Source organism: Nelusetta ayraudi, unplaced genomic scaffold (genome assembly GCF_046127955.1).
Source record: "Nelusetta ayraudi isolate G7.1 ecotype Tasmania unplaced genomic scaffold, CSIRO-AGI_Nayr_v1 ptg000007l, whole genome shotgun sequence".
Classification (NCBI taxonomy): domain Eukaryota; kingdom Metazoa; phylum Chordata; class Actinopteri; order Tetraodontiformes; family Monacanthidae; genus Nelusetta; species Nelusetta ayraudi.
Window position 1 is genome coordinate 5,357,949 of NW_027466057.1, and position 22,329 is coordinate 5,380,277.

A 22,329-nucleotide genomic window follows, 5' to 3' on the forward strand; every position below is an offset into this window, starting at 1 on the left:
CGTAATGCCATAACATGAAACAACACATTTAGACGTTTCAGATTCTTGATACAACATACCTTTTAATCACAGTATTTGATAAAGGAATGTCCATTGTGGTTAAAAATATGATCTCAGAGTTCCTAAGCGGGATAACAAAAATATATATAATATGCCACAAAATCAAATTAAATGGGCAGTCACATACTTGAGCACCGGTAAAAGAAGTTTTCTCATCAAAATGAGATTAATCATTTTTGTACGTTCATTTGAGAACGACGCAACCGTGTGTCCTAGGAAGAGGTTATGTCACAGCTGGCTAAGACATGCCATTTTACAGTACATGTTAGAGGCAGAGTAAGCCCACAAAAAAAAAACCTGCAAGTCGCAGTATAATACAAGCATGTCGTGAACAAAAGCCTTACTGTTCATTCTTAGCAATGATAGAAACATATCATTCTCCCCTCCAAAATAAAGTAAATGAAAAAAACCTGCAATTCTTAAAAACACTTAAAAACACTTATGCCATCTTCAGAGGTGTTAAGCCAGTGTTGTCACGTTTTACACTGCTCTCTGTTCTGAGCTTCTCATTTTCCTATGAAAAAGAGATGAGACAAAAGTTTATTTTTTTTTATTCATTTCACATTCAAATGAAGAAAGACAAACATTCTCTGATATTATGATTTGTGACATACCTCTTGAAGTTTGGTGTTTTCCCTTTTCAGCTTCACCAGATATTCAATCCTCTGTTTGTGGTTCTTATGCCCCACCAGTTTTCCATTCTCCTCAGACAGCTGAACATTCTGCTTGCGGAGCACTTCATTCTCCTGTTTAAAAAAAAAAAAAAAAAAAAATGAAGATAAATCAGCGCTATGGAATCCCAAAAAATAAAAATATCAACACTTGACAAATGATTCAAATATTGTTTTAAGAGTAATAACACAATGTTTGATTCTATTTTTTTCTTTTCCGCCGCTGTCCCCCTGACCTGCAGCAGTTTCTCTTGATCCTGCATGTTGCAGCTCAGCTCTCTCAGCTCCAGGCAGCGGTTCCTCAGTTCACAAGTCAGCTCCTGAACACATTTTTGAGACTGTGCCAACATCGGCTCCTGAGCCTGCAGCCTAAAACACAATACGAACACACAAAGGTAGTCAAAAAATTCTAACATTAATAAAGGAATCAAAATTTCAATTCATTTCCAAAAAGAAAGGCACTTACTTTTTAAGGGTGTCAGAGAGCTTCTGCATTGCGTTGTCCTGTTCGTGAATCAGAGAAGACAAAAATTTTATTTCATCAGTACTTTTATGTATAGAAATTATCAAGGAAGAATAATACGAGATGACAAAGGAGATCAAAGAACCTTTTCTGCTCTCTCCTCCTGGAGCTCCTTCAGGAAGGACTGTTTGACAACGTCGTTTAACTCTTCACTAGAAAAATACGAAACATTTTAATTTCACTGACACAAACGAGGCAGTAGACGCCTAAAAATACATTTTTAAGATATATTGACTTTACCTCATGTTGTTTCCATTCTGGTTCTCCTTGGTGTAAAACTGGTCAAGTAAACCCTGGATCTCCAGTCGGACCATTTCTTTCTCTGACAGCTGCATCTGAGCGAAACAAAAAATAATAATAATCTTGAGGTGTTAAAATCCCATTGTGAAGCAATGGACTCCTGGGGACTCAGGGGTCTTTGACATTTATCTGTACCATTTTACTATGACAAAAAGACATACCTTCAGTCTCTGTATCTCCTCGTTCTTTGCTGCTCTCTCGCCGTTCAGCTCACTCAGGAGAATCTCCATTGTCATCATTGAGGTGCGGCGGTTTTCCAGCTCCCTCTCTTGACTCTCCAGCACGTGGGACAGGTCCCTGTTAAAGCTTCCTGGGGTGCACGGTGTCTGAAAACACAGAAACGTTAACATTTTAGAGGAAATAAAAAGAGGCGCATGTCTAGCAACTCGACAGTATTTAAAAAGGTATTACAATGCTTAAACGGTTTACAGGGCCACAAAATGAACTATTGATTCTTACGCGAGGTAGGGATTTAGGTGTGGCTGTCAACTCTGCAAAAGGTTTGAAGCTTCCATTTCTGATAGTTTTCTCGACAGCTTCTTGCTGTTGCTGCACCTGTGACAGAGAGTCTCTCAGATTACATTGCCCTTCTTTGTTTGACGGATTGTTTGTCTATCAAGGTTACGACAAAAGCTTTACCTTCTGCTTGAGATTCTGTATCACAATGTCCTTCTGGGCTGTTTGCTCCTGCGACGCTTGCAGGAGGACACTCTGTTCATCTAAGACTTTAGTTAGTCTCTCAACCTCTTCGGTGGCATAAGTCACCTCCTCCTGTAGCACCTCCACCTGCGGGAGGGAGTCACGCACACAGTGCAGTCTCAATTAAGGTGCTCCCCCTTTCTCTGCAATCCAGCACCAATGTTGTATTTTTACCTCAATTTTGTTGGATGTAATACATTTGTTCATAGTTTCTTTAAAGTCAGAGATTTGTGACTCCAGCTTCAGGTTTTGATCCCTGATCTCGTCCTTTTCATGGCAGGCAACGTTGTACTTGGCCTGAAAAAAGAAAAAACACAAAGTTATTCCAAGCAAACCTACACAGAAACAAGCGACAAATGTGAACTTGCTGAACTGATGTCAGAAGAAATTCAGGAATTGGGTAGAAGCAAAGTACCGCCAGGTCTTTGACATCCTCAGACAGATGAGTGATTGTTTCCTCCTTTTGGTTCAGGTCAGATCGGAGGTCTCTGGTTTGGTTTATAAGGTCTAAAACAACATCCTACAAAACACAAGAGAAGGATTAACAGTGGTAGCAGAAGAACTAATATACGTTTGTCAAGATCAGAAATGGTAGAAAGTCATTCATTCTGACTTACTTTGTCTTGAGCAATCTTCTGCTCCAAACCTTTAATGGTTTCGTTTTCACGTTTAACATTTTGCTCAAGGGTGACAGTTTTGGATGCCTGCACAGTGAAAACAATGGCAACAACAAAACAATTAGGCTTAACTTTGCTGTAGTCTGAGATTGCAACCATGTTGAGGATTTCAATTTGTTAAACATGCCAACTTTCTTCACACTCACCTGTTGTTGAGTTTGAACGGTCAGTTCTGAGACTTGTTTCCTCAACTGCATATTAGCCTCCACAGTTTCCGTAAGTTCTCTGAATGCATGCATACATTTCACAGATTTAAGCCACATTTAAAAGGTGCAACTGAAAAGGGGAAAGATGGGCAAAACTCACTTTGATGTATTCTCTTTGTTTTCTTTTAACTGGGTGACCAGGTTGCTGGTGTGCTCTTGCTCCGTCTGCAGTGAATTATTTAATTCCTGTAACAGGGTAACAAGTCAAGTCTATTTATATCGCACACTTAATACACACGGCAACTGGAAAATTGTTGAGAGAAACTGACCATGAGCTGAGTTTTCAGGTCATCGACCTCCTGCTGCCTGTCCTGCAGCTGCTGTTTGGCCTGATCTGCCTCAAACTTGGCCTCTGCTTGCAGCTGGTCAAATGAATCCTGCAGCTCCCGATGATGCTCCAGGAGTTGCTCCCACTCCAGCCTTGGAGACGAGACGAGAGGTGGCCATTAAAAGACAGAGCAGCGACTGGGGGGGGGGGGGGGGGGGGGGCAGGGAGCAGTGGATTGATAGCCGCTTTGGTGCTCACTGGACTTTGTCAAGTTGAAGCTGTGTGCTCATCAGACTGCTGGAGAGCTGGCCCGTCTCTCTCTGCTGCTCACTCTGGCTCTGGCTCAGCTCATTCTTGATTGTGACGAGCTCCTTGTCGGATGACTGCAGCACCACGCGGAGGTCACGGATCTCCGTCCTGAGCACTTTTGAAAAGGCAGGAAAACAAATTTGTTGCCACATTGGAAGCTCTCACCCACAATTTACACCAAAAGCGTCTGCCGTGTGTCCGCTGAGCCGCATGGAAAGTGCTCCACGCCCTCTCACACCAAACCTGTTTCTGAGCGGTGGGGGTCACTCCTTCCTTCATCTAACTGACGAATTCAAAACTCATGTGAGCAAAAGCGTTATTCACCTTCTGCCGACTGCTGCTCAGACTGAAGACTCTCCTGCAGCTTACTGACAGTTTCTTGCAAATCGTGCTGCTCCGTGTTCCGGTTTGCTCGCTCGGTAGACAGTACCTGCATGAGAACGGCACAATTAAAGACACAACATTCAATACAACAATTAAAATAGACGCAACAGCATAATGGGATCTTAATACAGGGAGTCGGACCTCGTCTTTGTGGTCGCACTGTTGCGATAAAACAGATATCTGCTCTTCAAGTTTGACAATTTGCTGCACCAGCCTGCTGTTCTTCATCTCCTCCTCATTCAGCTGTGTCTGCACCTTGCTGGCTTGCTCCTGAAAAGAAATCAGATGCACTTTTGACATCTTTTTTTGTTTCTCTGTTAGGTTTGCACTTGCCAAAAATTTTGCACATCTGTACCTGCACTTGTCGCAGTTCTTCAGTCAAGGCCATCTCTGTCATGTCAGACGGAGGCTGCTCACACCAGATGTCCTCCTCGCCGTCTTCGTTCCCGTTAAGGTGTTCAGGGCTGGACAGAGGAGCGAGGCGCGACCGCAGGTTGTATGGCTTGGTGGGCGTGGTGAGAATCTGAGGTGAGCAATGGTTCACGTGAAAAGAATGAAAAGTTGTTTAACCAAAGAGATTTCATTGGAGCGAATTGGTAGAGAGAGACACAACTTTCTGGGCTCACTCACCTTAATAGTTTCAACGTGAATTCTGTTCAGCTCGGACACTTCCTGGTTTTTGTGAGCGTGAGTGGCTTCCAAAATGTTTTCCAAATGTCTGTTGGCCTTTTCCAAGTATTGCTTTTCAGACGTCACCTGAGTCATCTGCTTCCTAGAACAAAACTTACCACATCAGTTTCAACATCATCCAGCTGAGATGCTCTCAGTATGCAACCTTTTTGCACTATGTATGAATTTGTTAGTAAGGCAGATATCACATTGGTCTAAAACTAAATATTAAAGACTCGCTAATCTGATTGTGTTTTGCCAAATTAACAATCTTGGGACTCTTTTCCTCAACTGCAAGCCTAGTTGTGAACACATTTTCTTTATTTGATAACCTCCTTACTTTGTGATTTCCTTATAATCCTCAAATGCTTGGAGAACGCCTGTGAAGTCGGACTGCTTCTGAATCAACTGAGCCTTCAGCTTCTCTAATGCAGCTGCGGAGACAGAATCTGCAGCGGTGGAATTCGAAGAGCCCTCTGCAACAGCACAAGAGATTAGTGAGCTATTAGATAACAAAATATGTTGAACAATACAGTTTATTGATTTTTCCCTTCCAATTTGGTTGGTGACTATCTTACTTTCAGACTCCACAGCCTTCTGAAACATCTCGTCCAGCTCAGCGGCGGTTGTGGCCGCAGCCTCTTCAGCCTTCCTCACCGAGTCAAGGGAACGGAGTTGTCGGTTCTCCTGTCTGAGCGTGAAGTTTTCCGCTGCGTATCGAGTCATCTTTGGGTGATGTTCCACCTAAACAAGCACACATACACTTAACTGGTTAATTTCTTAATGTTTTTAAGATTATAAAAGAAGGACGTCTGGGTTTTTCACAACACACAAGGCTATTTGAGTTTCTTCTCATGTTTTGTACCTGGTCCCTTAAGATTTTGATCTCGTCTTTGAGCTGCTCAATCACAGTCTGAGAGTCACTGTTGGACAGCGAGGCTCCTCCCTCCTTGAGTTTCTTCTCTAGGCGAAATATGTGGTCCTCTCGAAACTTGACAATCATTCGGCTGGAATGGATGAACTTGTCCTTCTGGGTCAGAGCCTCCTCAAGCTGCGCCACTTTCTGGAGCAGCATCTGAGTGAAGTCAGGCATTAATGTGACCTTCGCTGCATCGGCACTGTTCATTCACGCAGTCACTTCCAATTCAAACATTTCCCATTACCTTCTTGTCTTCATCCTGCTTCCTCCAAAGACGGACAGCAGCCATGAACTTTGCTTTGTAAAAATCATCATGGTGAACGTCCATGGGGAGCCCTGTGAGAAGAAAATATCCTTTACTAAATATCAACATTTATGCTAGCTGTGGGAGACAATTTTAAAGACAGCATTATTTTAAAGATAAGGAAGGATTTTAATCATCTAAATACCCGGGTGCAGTGCTGGCCCTCCTGGTGCAACATCTTTCCCACAGTCCCCTGCCTGAGAAGCCAATGCACGTGCTAGTTGCTCCTTGAGTTTCTTCACCTCAGCTTGTAACTGCCTCACATTTCCCTGAGTGTCCTCATTGATGATAGCCTGTCAGGACAAAATAAAAAGGATTAATGATTTATATTCTCGGTGGCAAAATCTGTAACCGACTTGAACACAATATCGTTGTGTGTTTCATTTTGGTATACCTTATTCTTGATTAGCTTGGCTCTCTGGGCAAACTGCAGAGTGGATAGAGTCTCTCCGAAACACTTTGAACCAGGGTGAACATTGGCTATGATGTAAGTCTTTGCATTCCCCCCAAGAGAATCCTGAAGAAACAAAAGCATATAGATTAAAATGTAGTCAAAGTGCAAATATGTGCAACCACATCTTTTGACTGCACAAAAAAGTAAAAAGAAAAAAAAGTCACTCACCCTGAGCAAGAAGGTGAGTTTAGAGTCCCTGTAGCAAATGTGGCGGGTCTTTCCATTGGACACATCAACCAGGGCCATTATCACCTGACCGAGGCACATGAGGGAGCGGTTGATACTGCTGGCTTCCTGAAAAAGAAGTAATGGGGTGGGAAACAGTTGGCTGGCAACAGAGGAAACCCTAATTGTAGTTCCTCAGTGCGTGACACAGTTTCATAGGCGGACTGACCTTGAGTCTGGAACCTTCTGTGTGCGTGTCTTTCTGCCTCTCGGATCCTGCCAAGTCCACCAGGTTTAGCTGAGACGTTCGGATGTTCACGACTTCATTTACGGTCTCTTTGGATTCCAAAGTCATACTGAACACTGCGTGGGACCTGGAGGACTCGCGGTTCATGGAGGTGGAGGCAACTCGCCGATTACGCCAGCCCATCGACAACACCTGAATATTTTCAAACACAAATACATGAATGAAAATGAATGCATGTCATTTTCATGTGCACGCCAAATTCAACTTGATGGAAGTGGTCACTATTGGGAATGTACATTTCGTACCTGGTAGGCTTCGGTGGCAGAGCTGACAAATTTTTCCACAGCCCCCTCAACAAATAAACCCTTCTTGATGTTCTCCCTGAGAAAAAGGCTGGCTGAGGCTGTGTCCAGGAGGTCATAGATCTGCTCATTATATATCTCAATAAATGAACATTTGCAAAGGAAACTCTTCAACTGGCCGGACTGTGAAGAGAAGAATAACGCCATTTGTAGAAAAAAAAATATATATATGTTGGTATCGAAACGCCTTCACAGTGGTAAAAACAGCACAACTCACCCTCTCCACCTCTCTGTTAATGAGAAAAAACAGGTATTCAAAACTGCGAGGGATAACCCCCCTTAGTTCATCTGTGAAGTTATCCAACTCAGACGGACCTAGAACATGAGGGACAAAATAGTGTCATACAATCATTACAGTTTACATTTTGATGAGTCTAATTTCTTTGCATTCTCACCGAGCATTGTGAAGGTTTTCCCTGAGCCAGTCTGTCCACTAAAGAAGCAAGAAATTAGAATAGAATGATCATATTTGTGGATACTTGCAATAAAGTACAGTAAAAAGTAATTCATTATAATACCTGAATTATATATATACAAATATATCTCAACTTACTAGGCAAATATTGTGCCGTTATAGCCATTTATGCAAGATTCAACAATGTTCTTTGCCACACTGGTGAAAACAGAGTCCTGTCGGAGAAGGCAAAAACAAGATAAAGTTAAGCACATTTCCATGTCAGAACTAACCGCTCAGGTTATTGTTTGTAGCACAACGTCATTTTCTTGATTACTCGTGTGGGGAGATACATAAGAAACAATGTGCTACAAACTTGAGACGTGTCCATGTCAGCAACATGGTCGTAGGTGAAGGTCCGGGGTTCTGGTTTGGTGAGCAAGCGAATGGTGCTAGGTGAGGTGACCGTGAGACAGAGACCTTGGTCTCCATCTGTGGTAAGTCCAGTGCCATGGGTCAGAGGACGTACTCTCACAAACACTTTGATGGAGTTGCTGTCACTGCTGTAAAACCAGGAATTTGAAAAAGAAAACATACTATTGGAAAACGACTTTTTTTCTTCTTTTTTTTCTTACAACTGTGTAACAAAGGCATTTTCAAAGAAGATTATAGTTGAATATTTAGCTGCTATGTATAAGCAGTGTGTTCAGATTAGGTCTCATTCAGCTCACTGAGGTAAGAACAAAAAAAGCAGTGCCAATAATGTTTGTCAATGATTTAGCACTGCTTTACTGTACATCACCTGACAGCCAGTTGGCTCACATCGCCAGCTCCTGTAAACAAAACATTATTATTGTTAGTTTGTCTAACTCCTAGCTTTGTGAATAAAAAGGGAATTGACGCCAGCCCACCGCCCTTTAAATTGTTACTATTTAAAAATTGCTAACTCTTCTTAGTTCAGCCACGTGTTACAGTATATTAGATAGCTAAATCAAACAGAGGTAAGGTTAAAACACTATGCAAAAACAGCCGCAGTAAACATTACATGCCAACAACGTTGTCCGCTTGCGGCATGTTAGCCAGAAAAATTATTTTGATGGATACCTTTTCCGTTGGAACTCATCGTTGACAAATACGTCTACTGGTTTTTTAAGATTAACTTCTCGTCATCGTAAAGTCGAAAGAAATACGACGACAGTGTTTACATCGCTCGAAATTGGCGGGCAGGACTTGCCTCTTCTACTTCCTGTTCCTCTTGGCCTGATCCGCCACGAAAGCACCGCGAAATGTGTTTATCGCCCCCTTGTGTGCGAAACTGTAACTCCTCATGAAATCACAATTAACTCTGGACTTTAGAGGGCTGGCCATGGGCATTAAAATTGACACGTGGTTGCTTATATGGCAAAAAATTAGATCACTGCTTGATCAGAATAAAGTGCTACGTTGCACTAGCAGATATAGCAAATATATTAACAAGGCCGGTATGGTTAAAATAACACCAGGGTCAACAGTCATCCTCTGCTAACTTGAGTACCTGCAATGATAGTTCATTATGAAGAGATCAATCTATTTATGTGGTATTATTGTACAGATACTCTGATTATTAACTAGTTTTGTATATCACATGGCAGTAATCAGTAATTAATTACTTGACTACTGGTTCGTTTGGTACCATGTATGTTCTGTGTTGGTCCCGACTAGTATAAAGTCCAGACTCCTTAGTCTTTCTTGCTGTTTTATGTGTTCATTTAGAAACACAGAGTTTGCTTCATGACACATTTCTTTGTTCTCAATTTTCCGGTGATTTTTGTTCGTCGTTCATAGTTATTAACCATGAAAAGTAGGTCTTCTCTTTTGTCACAAGTTCGATACATTTAAAAAAAACAAAAAACCATTGCATTGCAGGTCACATGAACACTGCAGCAACTGTTGTTGCGAACGATGACTGTTAAACCTTGAAATGGACCCTACGAGCAACCGTAACTTAGGGGCATCGGCTCTTCAACGAGATTGGCTAATCAACCCGGAAGCGCGTCTTCTTTGAATGTTGGCTGCGATTTTATTGGTGCGTTTCGTGACTTTAAAATTCCAAACGGCTGCTGTCCAGACAAGGCAAAGCATTTTATGGTACGACGGCCGAGACTGGAAGTTGTAGGCGACACAAAAACAATTTTTTCTGATTATTACGTCCAGTTTTTCCGAGGTAAGTCCCGTATCGTCTCGTAGAGTTTCGTGGCATGAATCATTCACTGCTGTCTATTTTGTTTTTTGTTTTTTAAAAAAGGTTCCAAGTTTACCATTAACGGTTGCTTTTGACGGGAGTTGCGCAGCGACGTTTTATATCTATCGCATTGTCAATTGGCATTACCTCAAAGTGAAACTGAAGTGAAACAACTAGCAGCGTTCAATTTAAGGATTGACATTTAACTAAATTTACTGGTCTAAGCTATAATCAATGTCGTAAAATGTATCCTCTGAACTGTAAACCAGTGCTAATCTCCACCCAAAATAAGTCAACGTTGATTTATTCGGTGCTCTTTGGGTCACTATATGCTTTAACTTTCAGAATCGTAGAATTCTGAGATGGTGCAAAAAGAATGCGAAAAGGAGAAAAACGAAACACATTGAATTCCAATGATACTTCTATGTAGGAGTCTGTGCAGGAAGGAATATTTTTGTTGCATTACTACCATCTAGTGGACAGACGTATGACAGACGTCAAGAAAATGACGTATTTAGTCATTCGCCATCTTTTTATTACCATTGCGACAAAAATAAAATATGTAATTAACGTTCACAGATTAGTGTAGAACATGAATGGACAGTATCATCCTTGTAAAGTATCATCCTTGTAAACATATTTTTTAATGGTTTCATGCTACAATTTTTCATCAATATCAGGCCATTGGCAGAGAGCAGTCTACCATGTTCATAGCAGTGATGTTTTTGCGTGCAGTGTCTTATCTCATGTCTGCACGTTTCAGGGTGACTCCTCCCTCCACAGTGCCCTGATCGCTCGAGCACTTAAAGTTTGCCTCTCTTTTTGTTTTTCAGAATGACTTCTGTGGAAGTGAACGATGAGAACCTTGTGGTCTGTTCTCCAGGAAAGCGGCACAGTTTGAGTCATGACATTTTTAACCTAGATCAGCCAACTGGGAGGCCTTCCATTTTGCGTCAGACAGAGAATCTTCCTAACAAGACGGTGCCCAAGGGGACAAAGGTAGAGAATCAGCTCTTTGTATTGTGCCTTGAACCCTATTTGTTCTTAAGATTGTTGGATGTTGCTGTATTTACAATCAAAATCATTTTTTTTCTTCTTCTTCTTCTTTTTTAAGGTTTGTTTTACGACTCCAAGAAGAGACCCCGCGACGAAAAGAATTCTGTCTCCCAGCAAGACTGTCAGGATGACGAGTGTGGATGAGTGTATGACTGCCATGGAGTTGTTAAACTTGGAGAACACACAGTAAGTGTCAGTTTTATCTAAAATGACTCCAATGAACTGATTCTTAAAAAAAATAAGAAAAAAAATCAGTTAAAACTGCTTTATATTACAGTCCGTTGCCACAAGAGGTCACCGTGCAACCTTGTGAGCACAAACCAGGTAATTTCCCAAAGATACTATTAATACTTAAAATGTCTTTATAAGAAGTCTTCTAATAGTTAAATTTTTCCCCCTCAAATTTCTCACAGAAGTGTCCTCTTATCCCGATGACGATATGCCGATACAAAGCAAAGGAGGCTACAATTTGGATTTCGACAACCTTGATGCCATGAACCCGTTTGAGGGATCTAATACGATGATGCTCTCCCCAGCAAGACCTTGTGTACAGGAGCCTCCCGCACCTCAAACTGAGGCAGAAGTACCACAGGCAGAGAAAACTTCAGAGGACTCGGCCAAAATCGAGTCGGCCCTCGACGAAACGCTCCCCTTCAGCCAGTCCATGGAGAACTCTCTCGCCGACATCTCCAACCAGATCAGCTCCACAGAGAGTAGTGTGGTCACGGTGACCAAGATTGATTCGTTCGCCGCCACGCCCGATGAGAAATCGCACAATCAGTTGTCTCAAAGTGCCAGCGAAGAGAAAGCATCAGGGAGTTTTGTGGAAGAAGCTCCACTGTCTGCAAAAGGCTCTTACACTCTGGATTTCGACAACCTCGATGCGATCAACCCTTTCCAAACAGGCAGCTCTAAAATTGCAAATTCCCCTGCTGTCAGCAGAAAGGCCGAGGATGTGAACCAACCAGCTGAAGAGACTGAAATAAAGGAAAGCAACCCTTCAAATGATGCAGACGTACCAGTGAAGGTCCAAAAACAACTTGTTCAGCCTGAGATGAAACCTGTGGCTGCGGTGGCTCCAATATCAGCTCATCCCAAGCAATGCAGCCCTTCTAAAGAACCAGAAAAACAGGGACCTGTCAAACTTGAGTTCAATTTCGACGATGACAACAAGGTCATGCCAAAGCCGCCACCTAAAAGACTTGGGAAGAAGCCAACCGGGGTAAAACCCAAAGCAGTAAAGCCGCCATCTGACGTCAAACTGCCAGAGGAAGCTCCAGCGGAGTCTGAAACCAGCAGTGCTGATGTTCAACCTCCCAAAGGGTCTTACTCCTTTGACTTTGACAAGTTTGGCGACCCGAACTTTAATCCCTTTGGCACAAATTCAAACATGACCAACTCTCCAAAGTGCAGCAGCAATCCTCCTCCTGCGCCGGTCGAAGCTTCCACTGTGGAGTCGAAAGATGAGCCTGTGGCGGAAGAAGGCTCATTGTTGCCATGGTACCTTTACCCTGAGTGTCAAAATCGGTTCTGCAATTGGTTCAACATCATCAGCAACGTTGATTTTACTAATTTTCTGTGCTTTTCTTTTTGCTCTGCAGCACTGAAGAGACAGAGACTGCTCCTACTGATGACTTGAACCCAGCAGCAGGAATCGCACTAGAAGTAATGTCTCTTTTTTTTTTTTTTTTTTTTTTTTTTTCACTGCTGTTTGTTTTGCTGAACTTCCTGCCTGTTTATTTACAATTTCCATTGACATTGTTTCTGTGAAACAGGACAATGTCAGTCTGCCTCTGGCAGCTCCCGACCAGGAGTCGCAACCAGAAGCTGAACAGCCATCAGAGAGGCCTCCTGAGCAGAAACCAGAGACTGAAGAATTCTCTGAGTTTATTCCTGGAACTACCTGTAAGTTAGATTTAACTAGATTTACTCTATTTACATTTACATTACATTTTCCATCACTTTTTCTCTACAAGACCCATTTTGGTTGAACATTTTTCCCTCATGGTAATCTGTTAACCTTGCCTCTGCAGTCATGGCCAATGACTTCGATGGACAGATTGACTACCTCGAGCAGTTTGGTTCTAGCAGCGTGAGTCCTCTCCCCCTCTTCAAATAATGTTTCCATCCTCCCCTCTTGGCCCAAATGAGGTCACATGTTTTCATTCCATCTGTCCACAGTTCAAGGAGTCGGCATTGAGGAAACAGTCCTTGTACCTTAAATTCGACCCCCTCTTGAGAGAGAGCCCGAAGAAGTGTGGAGGCGCCGCCGCTCAGTTCCACGTGCCCCGTCCAGCCGCTGCCTCCGTCTCACAGTACGACACCCACTTCTGTTCCCACTCAGTCTCACTGCTGTAACTAGATAGCGGCGTCGAGTTAGTTCTACTTCTGACACCCGTCAAAACAAAGACTGGTTCGTTTGTGACCTCCTTGACCTCTGAGAGCTTCATTTTCCACACGTTTTAGGCCCGAGACTTTGAAGCAGTCTGCAAAAGCACTTCAGAGAGATGATTTCAAACTGCTTGATGACACTCTAGTGCCTGTAAGTTCCACTGCATTTCCATCACGGACTCTGTCTGCTCACTTAAAAGAAAAATATGAATTTGTGTAACATTCATTCATTCACGCTGTCACTGTCTTTCAGCCTCCAATCCTGGAGAGCCTGGTCACCCCATTTCCACAGCCAGCAAGTGCAGAGGAATCCATCATTGAAGTTCTGAAGTACAGTCAGAAAGACATGGATGCTGCCATCGCCAGGGTCCAGGCTGAAGTATGTCTCGCTTTACCATCTATGAATGCCAGAAATGCAAGAACATGTCATATCAAATAGCGAATCATCACTTTAATCGCTCTCTTTTTAAAAAAAAAAAAAATAGATGATGCAAAAAGAAGACCACTGGAGTGCCAAGTACAAAAAGCTATCTGACGACGGTCAGGAGATGAGGTAGGCTTTGCACAGGTAAAATTGACTTGAAATCTTTCATAGGGTCATCTAACACCTTTTCTTTTTTATTTATTGCAGGAAAATTATTGCAGAATTTGAGCTCATGATTGCACAGATGATGGGTGAGTTGTTATTGCCATTTGAACTGCTCCTTTCCAAGCATCTCAGTGTCGCTGTGTGTGTCGAGGAGAACTCTCCTCATCACTTCTTTTATCTTTTTGATCCAGCCGATCAAGAGAAGGAGAGGGAGGAGTCCCAGAGGAAGCTCACAGAGGCCCTGCAGGAGAAGGAGCAGGTGGCCAGCGACCTGAACAACACTGAGAGATCTTTTGCCGACCTTTTCAAGAGACTGGAGAAGTACAAGGACGTTGTGCAGGGTTACAAAAAGGTTGGCGCGCATGAGCATGAGCTCCGTTTTCACACCATTCATCTATGACACCAGTTGCAAAAATTAGAACACCTTCAACTGTAACTTGATTTCTTCCTTTCACCCTAGAATGAAGAGACTCTGAAAGCTTGCGCTCAGGACTATCTGGCCAGGATCAAGAAGGAGGAGCAGCGCTACCAGACCCTCAAAGTGCACGCCGAAGAGAAAATTAAACAGTGAGAATTGGAACATTCCTCGTACATGGCATTGATCTCAAAGTCTTGTGTTGTGAGTGACTGATTTTCACTGTTTATGTTTAGGGCCAACGGAGAGATCGCTGAAGTGCGGACCAAGAAGAAGGCAGAGATGTCAGCTCTGCAGGTGCAGCTGCGACGGGAGCAGTTGAGGGTGGAGTCGCTGGAGAAAAGCCTGGACCAGAAGGTGGGCAAAGGGCGATCCAACACAAGGTATATCATTTGAAGCGGTCGTACGTGTTAATAAGTATTTTTTCCCTTCTTCCAGAAAAAGGAGGCTGAAGAACTCACTAAGCTCTGCGACGAACTGATCAGCAAAGTCCAGAGTGGCTGAGCACCTTTGTAAATACTGCTTATTTTAACCACTTGATTGTTGTCTCGTCCGCGTCATTTCCCCTCTCTTCCTCTAGTCTGTTGTCTTTATGAATGTTCCTTAAATACTGTAAAAAGGTAAATAAAGTTCATTTAAAACATTGCTTGTTGAAATATCAAGACTCGACGCGACCACTAGGGGGCAGTAGTTCTCTCTATATGTATACGTACAATTGGAATTCAGTCAGCCAGTGACCTTACCCACATTTATGGATGTGAAGATAAACAATTCAAACCTTGGGAAGATTTTATTAAGTTTTTAAACTTTGAAACTACTGGGTTTGCCTTCCCCTTCATCCCACAGTGATCACAACAAAACACTGCCCACCTGACACAATGTGGCCCTTCTTCCTCTTGGAGCAATCACGGGGTCGCGTCACATCACTCCCAGAACAGGACAATGAACTTCCTAAATGGTGGAAGGTAATCCTACCTAGATTGGAGTTGAATGGCTCGCTGGCGGAGGGGAGGTGGTGGGGAGGAGAGGAGAAGACTCGATTCACATTAAATGGAGGGGAGATGGTCATCACTCGGTGTAGTCTTGCACTGGCTGTCACTCACCTACAAAGAGACCACGTGAGATTTCTTGTGTCTGTATTCCATCTATTGATTCATCCCAGCAGCCTCTGCTTGGCTGCCCTCTGCGTCACCCCCAGCAGACGCTCACAGAAAGACGGCTAAGAAAAGAAAGCTGACCTGTCTGCACAGCTACCTTTCCAGACGCCTCTGGAAGCGAATACAGACCCAGAAGCCCTTTTGGGGGAATTGGTTTCCGAGAATAAGAATACTTTCCCTTATGAAGGTGGTTTCTATTTGGGACATTTAATCAAACAACCAAAAACATCACACTTGAGATGATGTAGCCTTTTGAGTTTTGAAAAGTACATCATACAGGATTGTCAAACATGACATAAATAACTAAATATTGGCATGAATTAAATGTGATTAAACAAGGCAACCATGTACTTGACAATGAAGTCTACATGAAAACTGTATACTTTAATAACATTACACAGATAATGTAAAACACCTTACTCTGAAAAATAAAACTTTGATACATTTTTTGTTTTAGCAAAATAAGTTAAATATTTATGACACAACTTGATTATAAATGATTACAGCTTTATAAACTGTGGTTGGATAAGGTGTTGGTCTCAGAGATTCATCTGCTGGTTCACCTCAATGTGCGACTAAGTGATGTTGAAAGTGAAGGTAAATGAAAACCAATTTCGCTAACTTGAAAATACATTTCTTCTTTCCGTTCTGTTCAATCCCTGCAGTCTGAGGCAAGGTTTGCACACCACACAAGTAAGGCTTATTGTCACTTGCCAAGTCTGCAATAGAGGGTTCAAGAGTGGATGACAGAAATGTAACATTAAGGATAGTGGTCAGCATTACAAACAATTATGCATCTTCAACAAACAAAACCTGAGTAGGAGCGACGTAAAGCACCCCAGTTGCAATATCTTGAGTACCGTTACCATCTTCATGACCGTGCAGGCTGCAGCGAACCCCCGCAGAGGCGAAAACGTTTTCTGCAAGAGAGCAGAATTCACCTGCCAAGAGAGAAGTCTCAGCTGCGATTAAACTCACAGGCTGCGGGGGGCGGCGGAGGAAAGAAAAATGCCCTCATCCTTTGCATACTAAGTGCACCGCAAGGACGCAAAGAGTTTAGTGGTGTGACGATCTGAGAGTTCAAAATGAAGTAAAAAGCACCAAAAAAAGACGGAAGTTCTGTTCCAGGAGCACCGTGTCTGTCTGTGTGTGTGAGTGTGTGTGTGTTTGTGTCACTGGCCACAATTCTGTCCTTGTGCCGTACTCCTTGACGACCTCCAGCGATAGTGTGATAGTGTGCGGTAGAGCGGAGCTCGCCGAGCGTCACAGCTGTCGACCTCGGAGACGCTGCAGCAGCAGTCACAGGAGGCTGTTTGGCACTAGGTGGTGTTGGTGTGTGGGGGGGCTAACACTGGAAATGAATGTGCTGATGCTGGTGCACTTTGCCGTCCACGTGGGAGTGAGTGTGCGTGTGGATGTCGGTGTAGATTTTGGGGTATATCTTGGCAGGGATGCTGGGCACTGGCACTCCCTGGGCCAGCAGGAGCTGCTGCTGCTGCTGCTGCTGCTGCTGCTGCTGCTGCTGCGTCAGGTAGTCCGCGTAGTTCACCGAGCCCATGCAGTCTTTCTCCGGGCTGGAGGAGACGGAGGAGGACGGCCCCACGCAGGCCCGGTCCCACTCTCGGTACGGCGGCCGGTGGGAGCCCTGCAGCGCCTGCGAGTTGGCAGCGGGGGCGCTGCTGGGAGGCGGGCAGCTCTTGCGGCTCTGGCAGAACCACAGCAGCGCCGTGCCGAAGATAAACACCACTCCGGCGGGGATGCCGATGACGACGGGCCAGGGAAGAGAGCTGGAGGCTGGCGTGATGACATTTGTGATGGGAGGCTTTGAGTCTGAGAGAAGAGAGAGAGAGATAAAAAACATCAACAACACTTTTAAAATTGAAAACTGTGGCTACATATCGTTTGCCGAGGCTCAAAGAGGGAGAATCAGGTTGGAAGAATCTGCTGATTATTTGAGGGGGGGAGGAGTGGAGGTGCGATTTAGCGTTCAGACACTAAATGTCAGGACAACAGTATGAAGTTGTTTTCCTCTCTGAGTCACAGGACCGTCTGCTATCACACAATCACAAGTCTTACGTCATGTGACCAAAATCAAACTCGGGCACATCAGCTGCACAGTGAGATGCTGCTGAGGGCTGAGCAAAGAGCAGCCGGGGAGCCGCTGCTAAATCCTGAGCTTAGGTGATTTATTGATTTACCATTGCATTGACTTTGGGAACGGGGACGTGAATGATATTTGATACGTATAATTGAATGAGTTAATTTTAGAATAATGAGTTGGTCCTCCCCTTAAAATATTTTGGAGAGGAAAAGGAAAAGCGCAACTCTAAAACTTTGAGCATGTCAAGATGACTTTGGCTACTTGGACATGTGTTGTAACTCTGACCTCATCGTGTATTTAGCATTATGCAGTTTAATCCAAGGCCAAAATGATCATGCATGATTAAAAACAAGTGTTTCAGTACAATAAAATCTGGCACTACTATAGTTTTAAAGAAGCCAGTGTGGACAATCCAGGCTGCCTGCGTTTTGCAACTCGGTCTTCAGATAAATCAACGAAGAAGAAGGTAGACAAGGCATCCAGGTTTTGGTGCGCAGGCAACCAAAGGATGAACCACCAACCTTGCGGTCGATGGACAACCTGCTCTACCTCCTGAGCTACAGTCGCCCCTTCTTCTGTTTCTGTCTCTCTCTCTCTCTCTCTCTCTCTCTCTCTCTCTTTCTCTGTCTCTGTCTCTGTCTCTGTCTCTCTCTCTCTCTTTCTGTCTCTGTCTCTGTCTCTCTCTACATGTTTTGTATTTCCTTTTCACCCCAACTGGTCTAAGCAGATGAGCGCCCTCTGGAGTCTGGATCTGCTCTCGGGTTACTTCCCACAGGGGAGTTCTATCCTGGCCACTGTCGCACCTTGTTTGCTCGGGGGGCCCAGTTGGTCTTCCTCTGATTGTACAAAGCACTTAGAGGTGCCTTTGGTTGTGATTGTTCAATGTTGACTGAACATTTGGTGTGGGTCAGACATGTCAATCACAAGAAGAAGAAGAAGAAGAAGAAGAAGAAGAAGAAGAAGAAGAAGAAGAAGAAAACTCCAACAAAACGTTCTTTGGCTGCAAAACATAGATTGTTTTGATGTTTTTTGTTTCAACATCACACATCACAGGCCCCACCTGGCAGCACGGTGAGGAAGGCACTGCGGAAGCTGTAGCCCATGGTGTTGGCGCCCAGGCAGACGTACATGCCGGCGTCGTCCTCCTTGGCCCGGGTGATGAGCAGCTTGTTGAGGTAGGAGCCGTCGGGCCGCGACCACACTTCGCCTGTGGGCAGCACCACGAAGCGGTGGTCGCCCACCTCGATGGTGGAGTTGTGACGGCCCTCCTCGTTGCCCTCCACGCGCTTCAGCCACTGGATGACCGGCAGGACGTCGCTCCTCACCTTGCACTGGAAGGACGTGGTGCCGCCGTAGCCCACCGTCGTGTTGACGGGGTGCGTACCCGTCAGCACGGGTTTGGAGTTTGTCCTCTCTGCGCAGGAAAGGGGGAGAAAAATTGTTCTTCTCAGTCGTGCAGCTTACAACTTGAGTTTGACAGAGAGAGAGAGAGGAATACCACATGTGATACAAGAGGTATGCGTAATTAGCTTCCTTTTTTCCCTTTGCTCCTGGTTGTACTGCACATATTTTTCATGGAAAGAGGGAGTGAAGGAGGGGTGTAGGGAGGGCTGGCAGACAGCTGGGCTTTAATCAGTTCCAGATTGGCTAAAAAAAAAAAGGGTCTCAGAGTGGAACAGCGTCTCTCTTGCTCTCTTCCCCCCTCTGTGCAAACACCGGGGCACAAGCCCTCATTCTCCAGGCTGCCTCTCCAATGTGCGTCTAATATGCATGATTACACAAGCACATTCATCCATGCAGCGGAATATAAACGAGACCTGCTGATCGCAATCAAGACGTCGCCGGGGCAGAAAAACACCAGCGGGACGAAGTTTCAGTTTTTTTTGGTTTGTTTTTTTTTCCCCTCTCACAGCCGAGTGCGAACCGTCAGCCCATCTGCTCAAACGTAGTCTTTGATAAATGAAGTTCTCATTTTCTAGGTTTTGAAAAAAGGTTTGGTTGACCATACTGGATGTATGTCCATACCCTTAACGTTTTGCTTTGAGGCTTTCAGGGGGTCTCATGGGCCCCTTCTGAAGGAATACTTACGGATGACCTCCACTTTGTATGTGGCGTTGATTTCTCCGGCCCGATTGGAGACTTTGCAGGTGTATCTGCCGCTCTGCTCCGGGCCGAGGTTCCTCAGGCTCAGGGTCCACTTCTTCTGACGGCCCTCGCCCACCTCCTGTTCCGTCAGGAGCCGGTCGTCCTTCAGCCACTCGATTTCCGGACGGGGGTTCCCGCTGGCCATGCACTTGAGTCTGACCGAGCTGCCGACGGGACAGGCGATCACCCTCTTCCTCATCTTGGCCGGATGGGTGAAGCGTGGACGAACTGTGGGAGTAACACGGTTACATAGGTGTGCAACTCTCAACTGGTGTATGGGTGTTATTTTATTTTTAAATGTATTACTAGCCCGTGAAAAAAGGTTACTGTTGAAATTCAAATGAGAAAGCTGAAAATAAAAGAGAGGCATACAATTTTTATTTACAATTTACTAATTTTGATGAGTCTTTTAATTTGAACTTCAAGTTCAAGTTATTTATTGTATAGAGTTAAGCTTTGCTTGTTCCATATTCAGGTTGAAGCGAAACCTGTTTCGGTCCATATAAAAAGGTTCACTGTTATATCTGGATAAATATCAACCTTGGCCAATACCATGAATAATACGATAATGCTCTGAAAGATCTTACAGACTCATCCCCCTGCAATCCACTGCGTCTTTAATGGTGCGCGAAAAGGAACTCTTACCAAATTTTTCTGAAGAGTCATCGGTGGCCAGGTCGGACTCTGCTCCATCTGCAGCTCCAGGTTGAGGTTTTGCAGAGCCCGAGTCATCTGCGAACGCAGCGGGGGGACAGTTAGTCAACAGCCGAGCAGCAGCAGACGCAGCAGGGGTGCATGTTCTTTGGCAGCAAATTTAAAATAAAAAACATGCAGTATGGAAATCTCACAAACATTTTTATGCAGTGTTTTTTCCTCCTAACAGCGCTCAAAGCATGAGTCATCACCACGTCAACAAACAGTTTGTTTATTGCACTCTAAACTAAACCTGTGTTCTGGAATTTGTGTTGCCATCATTAAAACAAAACAGCATCGAAGGTGCACGCTTAACTGCAAACAGCTGTATTTGTTTTTCCATCAGGGCTTTTGTTCTAAACTGTCCACTAAGTGGCCGTCACACCTCTGGTGGAAGTGACCCAAGCGGCCGTCCGCCCGCCCGGGGCTGCACTAAAGCATTCTTGGCTCCGTCTGTGTAAATTTAGCATTTACAGATACGCTCCAGTGAGCTGGGTGCACGCTGAGGTCACATTCTGGAGCATTTGGAAGTAATACAAGTTTTCATAAACCCAGTTCCAGGGGACAGCTGTATGGGACTATGTCATTGGCTGACGTCATGCAAGCCGAGCGAGGGAAAAGGGGCTCGGAGAAAATATGAGTCAAAGCTCAATCGACGCTCTGCGATGCGTATCACAACTCCGGGCAAAGGCGCTCGTGAATCAACCGAGCACGTCGGTGGGTTTTTTTTTTCTTCATTTTTTTCCCCTGCCAACGGGCCACCACTCAACGCTGGCACGGACCTCGAGCTGAAACAGTTCACACGCGTTTGAATGGTAACGGATATCGCATGGACATTTCGATGAATGCAAAACAGAGCAGTGCTGGACGCGGCCTCGAGCTGCAGCGCGCCGGCCTGGCACGGTCGATTCCCTCTCAGGGTTTGATTGGTCAGGTAGAGAGACCAGATGTGACTCCTAACCCCCCGCCCCCCCCACTCCGTCGCTCCGGCTCCCTGTGCGCCCCCCCACCCCCCGAAAGACCTGAAAGCTCTCCAGGGTTCCCTGGGTACAAGCCCTCCTTTGTTTGTCCCCAGCAGCACCGGGCCCAGCCATGATGTCATGGCTTTTTTGAAGGGGTTTAAACTGGCCAACTATAATAAGCCATTCCTTTCAAAACAGCCTCCACTGAAAGAAATATTTCTCTGTTGCACACTCGGCCTATCCACATTCCTGTCGGTTCCTGAACCTCCCAATCCAAACAGAACGTGGTCTCACACTACCGGGCTTTTTTTTCTTTTTTTTTTTTTTTCTGTTTTGACTTTTTCCCCCCGAATGTGTTTCCTCTTTACTTGTTTTTTATACCAAATGTGGGAAACAATGGCGCCATTTATATGCCTGACCTGTGAACTCTGTCCTACGCCACAAATGTCTTTACACAACGTGCGGCTCACCAGTTGGCAAACTGGAGTGAGTTATGGGAGTTATGGTTGCCACATTTTTATGTTATTTTTGAGAAAATAAAACATTAAGTAAGTCAAGACCGATACATGAGACAGAACCATACTGATGCACTAGAAACTAAAGCGCTCAGCTAAAATAGCACTCAAACTAAGTCCCTAGAGATAAGGGGTGGCAAGTAACAAAGTACAAATACTTTGTAAACTGTACTTAAGAAGATTTTTTTGGGTGTCTGTACTTTACTTCTGTCTTTTATTTCCTGGTTTCTACTTTCTACATTAAGAAAATGCGCTCGTTACCTTTGCGTTTAAAAGTATTTTGTAATTTGTTGCTGTTAATTGAAGAGGATTTTACCTAGATACATTTCAGAACCTGTATTTTATTACTTTTACTTAAGTGAATGAGTCGAATCAGTCCTTCTATTTTTTTACCAAAGTATTTTTTAGTATCCAGTATCCATTTAGTAAACATTCGGAAAGCCATGTTTGCAAAAGCAAAACATGTTCTGCAA

The 22,329-nt window shown here is 44.3% G+C and overlaps 3 protein-coding genes across 3 annotated transcripts in view; 1 reads left to right on the plus strand and 2 right to left on the minus strand.

Moving 5' to 3' along the window:
- Positions 1–42: 42 nt before the first annotated feature.
- kif15 (kinesin family member 15) lies at positions 43–8,846 on the minus strand. Its single transcript, XM_076018084.1, has 35 exons — positions 8,716–8,846; positions 8,414–8,444; positions 7,988–8,174; positions 7,771–7,847; positions 7,613–7,650; positions 7,435–7,532; positions 7,161–7,340; positions 6,838–7,047; positions 6,612–6,737; positions 6,384–6,506; positions 6,135–6,282; positions 5,930–6,021; positions 5,632–5,841; positions 5,345–5,510; positions 5,107–5,242; positions 4,728–4,869; positions 4,453–4,620; positions 4,239–4,367; positions 4,038–4,143; positions 3,663–3,828; positions 3,406–3,556; positions 3,237–3,322; positions 3,077–3,155; positions 2,871–2,957; positions 2,669–2,773; positions 2,428–2,550; positions 2,194–2,340; positions 2,014–2,109; positions 1,716–1,880; positions 1,495–1,589; positions 1,340–1,406; positions 1,198–1,235; positions 968–1,100; positions 675–806; positions 43–574 (listed from the first exon to the last, which is right to left on the minus strand). Exons 1-35 carry the CDS (start codon positions 8,732–8,734, stop codon positions 500–502), a joined length of 4,131 nt encoding a protein of 1,376 aa, XP_075874199.1. The 5' UTR covers positions 8,735–8,846; the 3' UTR covers positions 43–499.
- An 813-nt stretch (positions 8,847–9,659) lies between these two features.
- On the plus strand, positions 9,660–14,928 carry tacc3 (transforming, acidic coiled-coil containing protein 3). Its single transcript, XM_076018085.1, has 17 exons — positions 9,660–9,814; positions 10,666–10,831; positions 10,947–11,074; positions 11,166–11,212; positions 11,305–12,388; positions 12,490–12,553; positions 12,664–12,793; positions 12,922–12,980; positions 13,070–13,203; positions 13,355–13,430; positions 13,533–13,658; positions 13,765–13,832; positions 13,911–13,954; positions 14,060–14,220; positions 14,329–14,435; positions 14,520–14,640; positions 14,722–14,928. The coding sequence occupies exons 2-17, from the start codon at positions 10,667–10,669 to the stop codon at positions 14,785–14,787; spliced, it is 2,580 nt and encodes an 859-aa protein (XP_075874200.1). The 5' UTR covers positions 9,660–9,814; position 10,666; the 3' UTR covers positions 14,788–14,928.
- A 699-nt stretch (positions 14,929–15,627) lies between these two features.
- LOC142883312 (fibroblast growth factor receptor-like 1) overlaps positions 15,628–22,329 on the minus strand; it is a 28,268-nt gene continuing 21,566 nt past the window's right edge. Inside the window, exons 4-7 of the mRNA XM_076018091.1 lie at positions 20,332–20,418; positions 19,630–19,914; positions 18,602–18,955; positions 15,628–17,270 (exon numbers count right to left, since the gene is read on the minus strand). Coding sequence (XP_075874206.1) covers positions 16,786–17,270; positions 18,602–18,955; positions 19,630–19,914; positions 20,332–20,418 — 1,211 coding nt within the window. The 3' untranslated portion in view covers positions 15,628–16,785. The remainder of the gene's footprint in view (positions 17,271–18,601; positions 18,956–19,629; positions 19,915–20,331; positions 20,419–22,329) is intronic.

Bases quoted from the DNA above. Each gene is read 5' to 3' on its own strand.
- tacc3 (XM_076018085.1), top strand. From the start codon at position 10,667: ATGACTTCTGTGGAAGTGAACGATGAGAACCTTGTGGTCTGTTCTCCA. The intron at 13,431-13,532 runs GTAAGTTCCACT...ACTGTCTTTCAG, and splicing joins TTGATGACACTCTAGTGCCT to CCTCCAATCCTGGAGAGCCT. The intron at 13,955-14,059 runs GTGAGTTGTTAT...TTTTTGATCCAG, and splicing joins CATGATTGCACAGATGATGG to CCGATCAAGAGAAGGAGAGG.
- kif15 (XM_076018084.1), bottom strand. The intron at 8,175-8,413 runs GTGATGTACAGT...CTGGTTTTACAG, and splicing joins GTGAGCCAACTGGCTGTCAG to CAGTGACAGCAACTCCATCA. The intron at 2,110-2,193 runs GTAAAGCTTTTG...TCTCTGTCACAG, and splicing joins TACAGAATCTCAAGCAGAAG to GTGCAGCAACAGCAAGAAGC.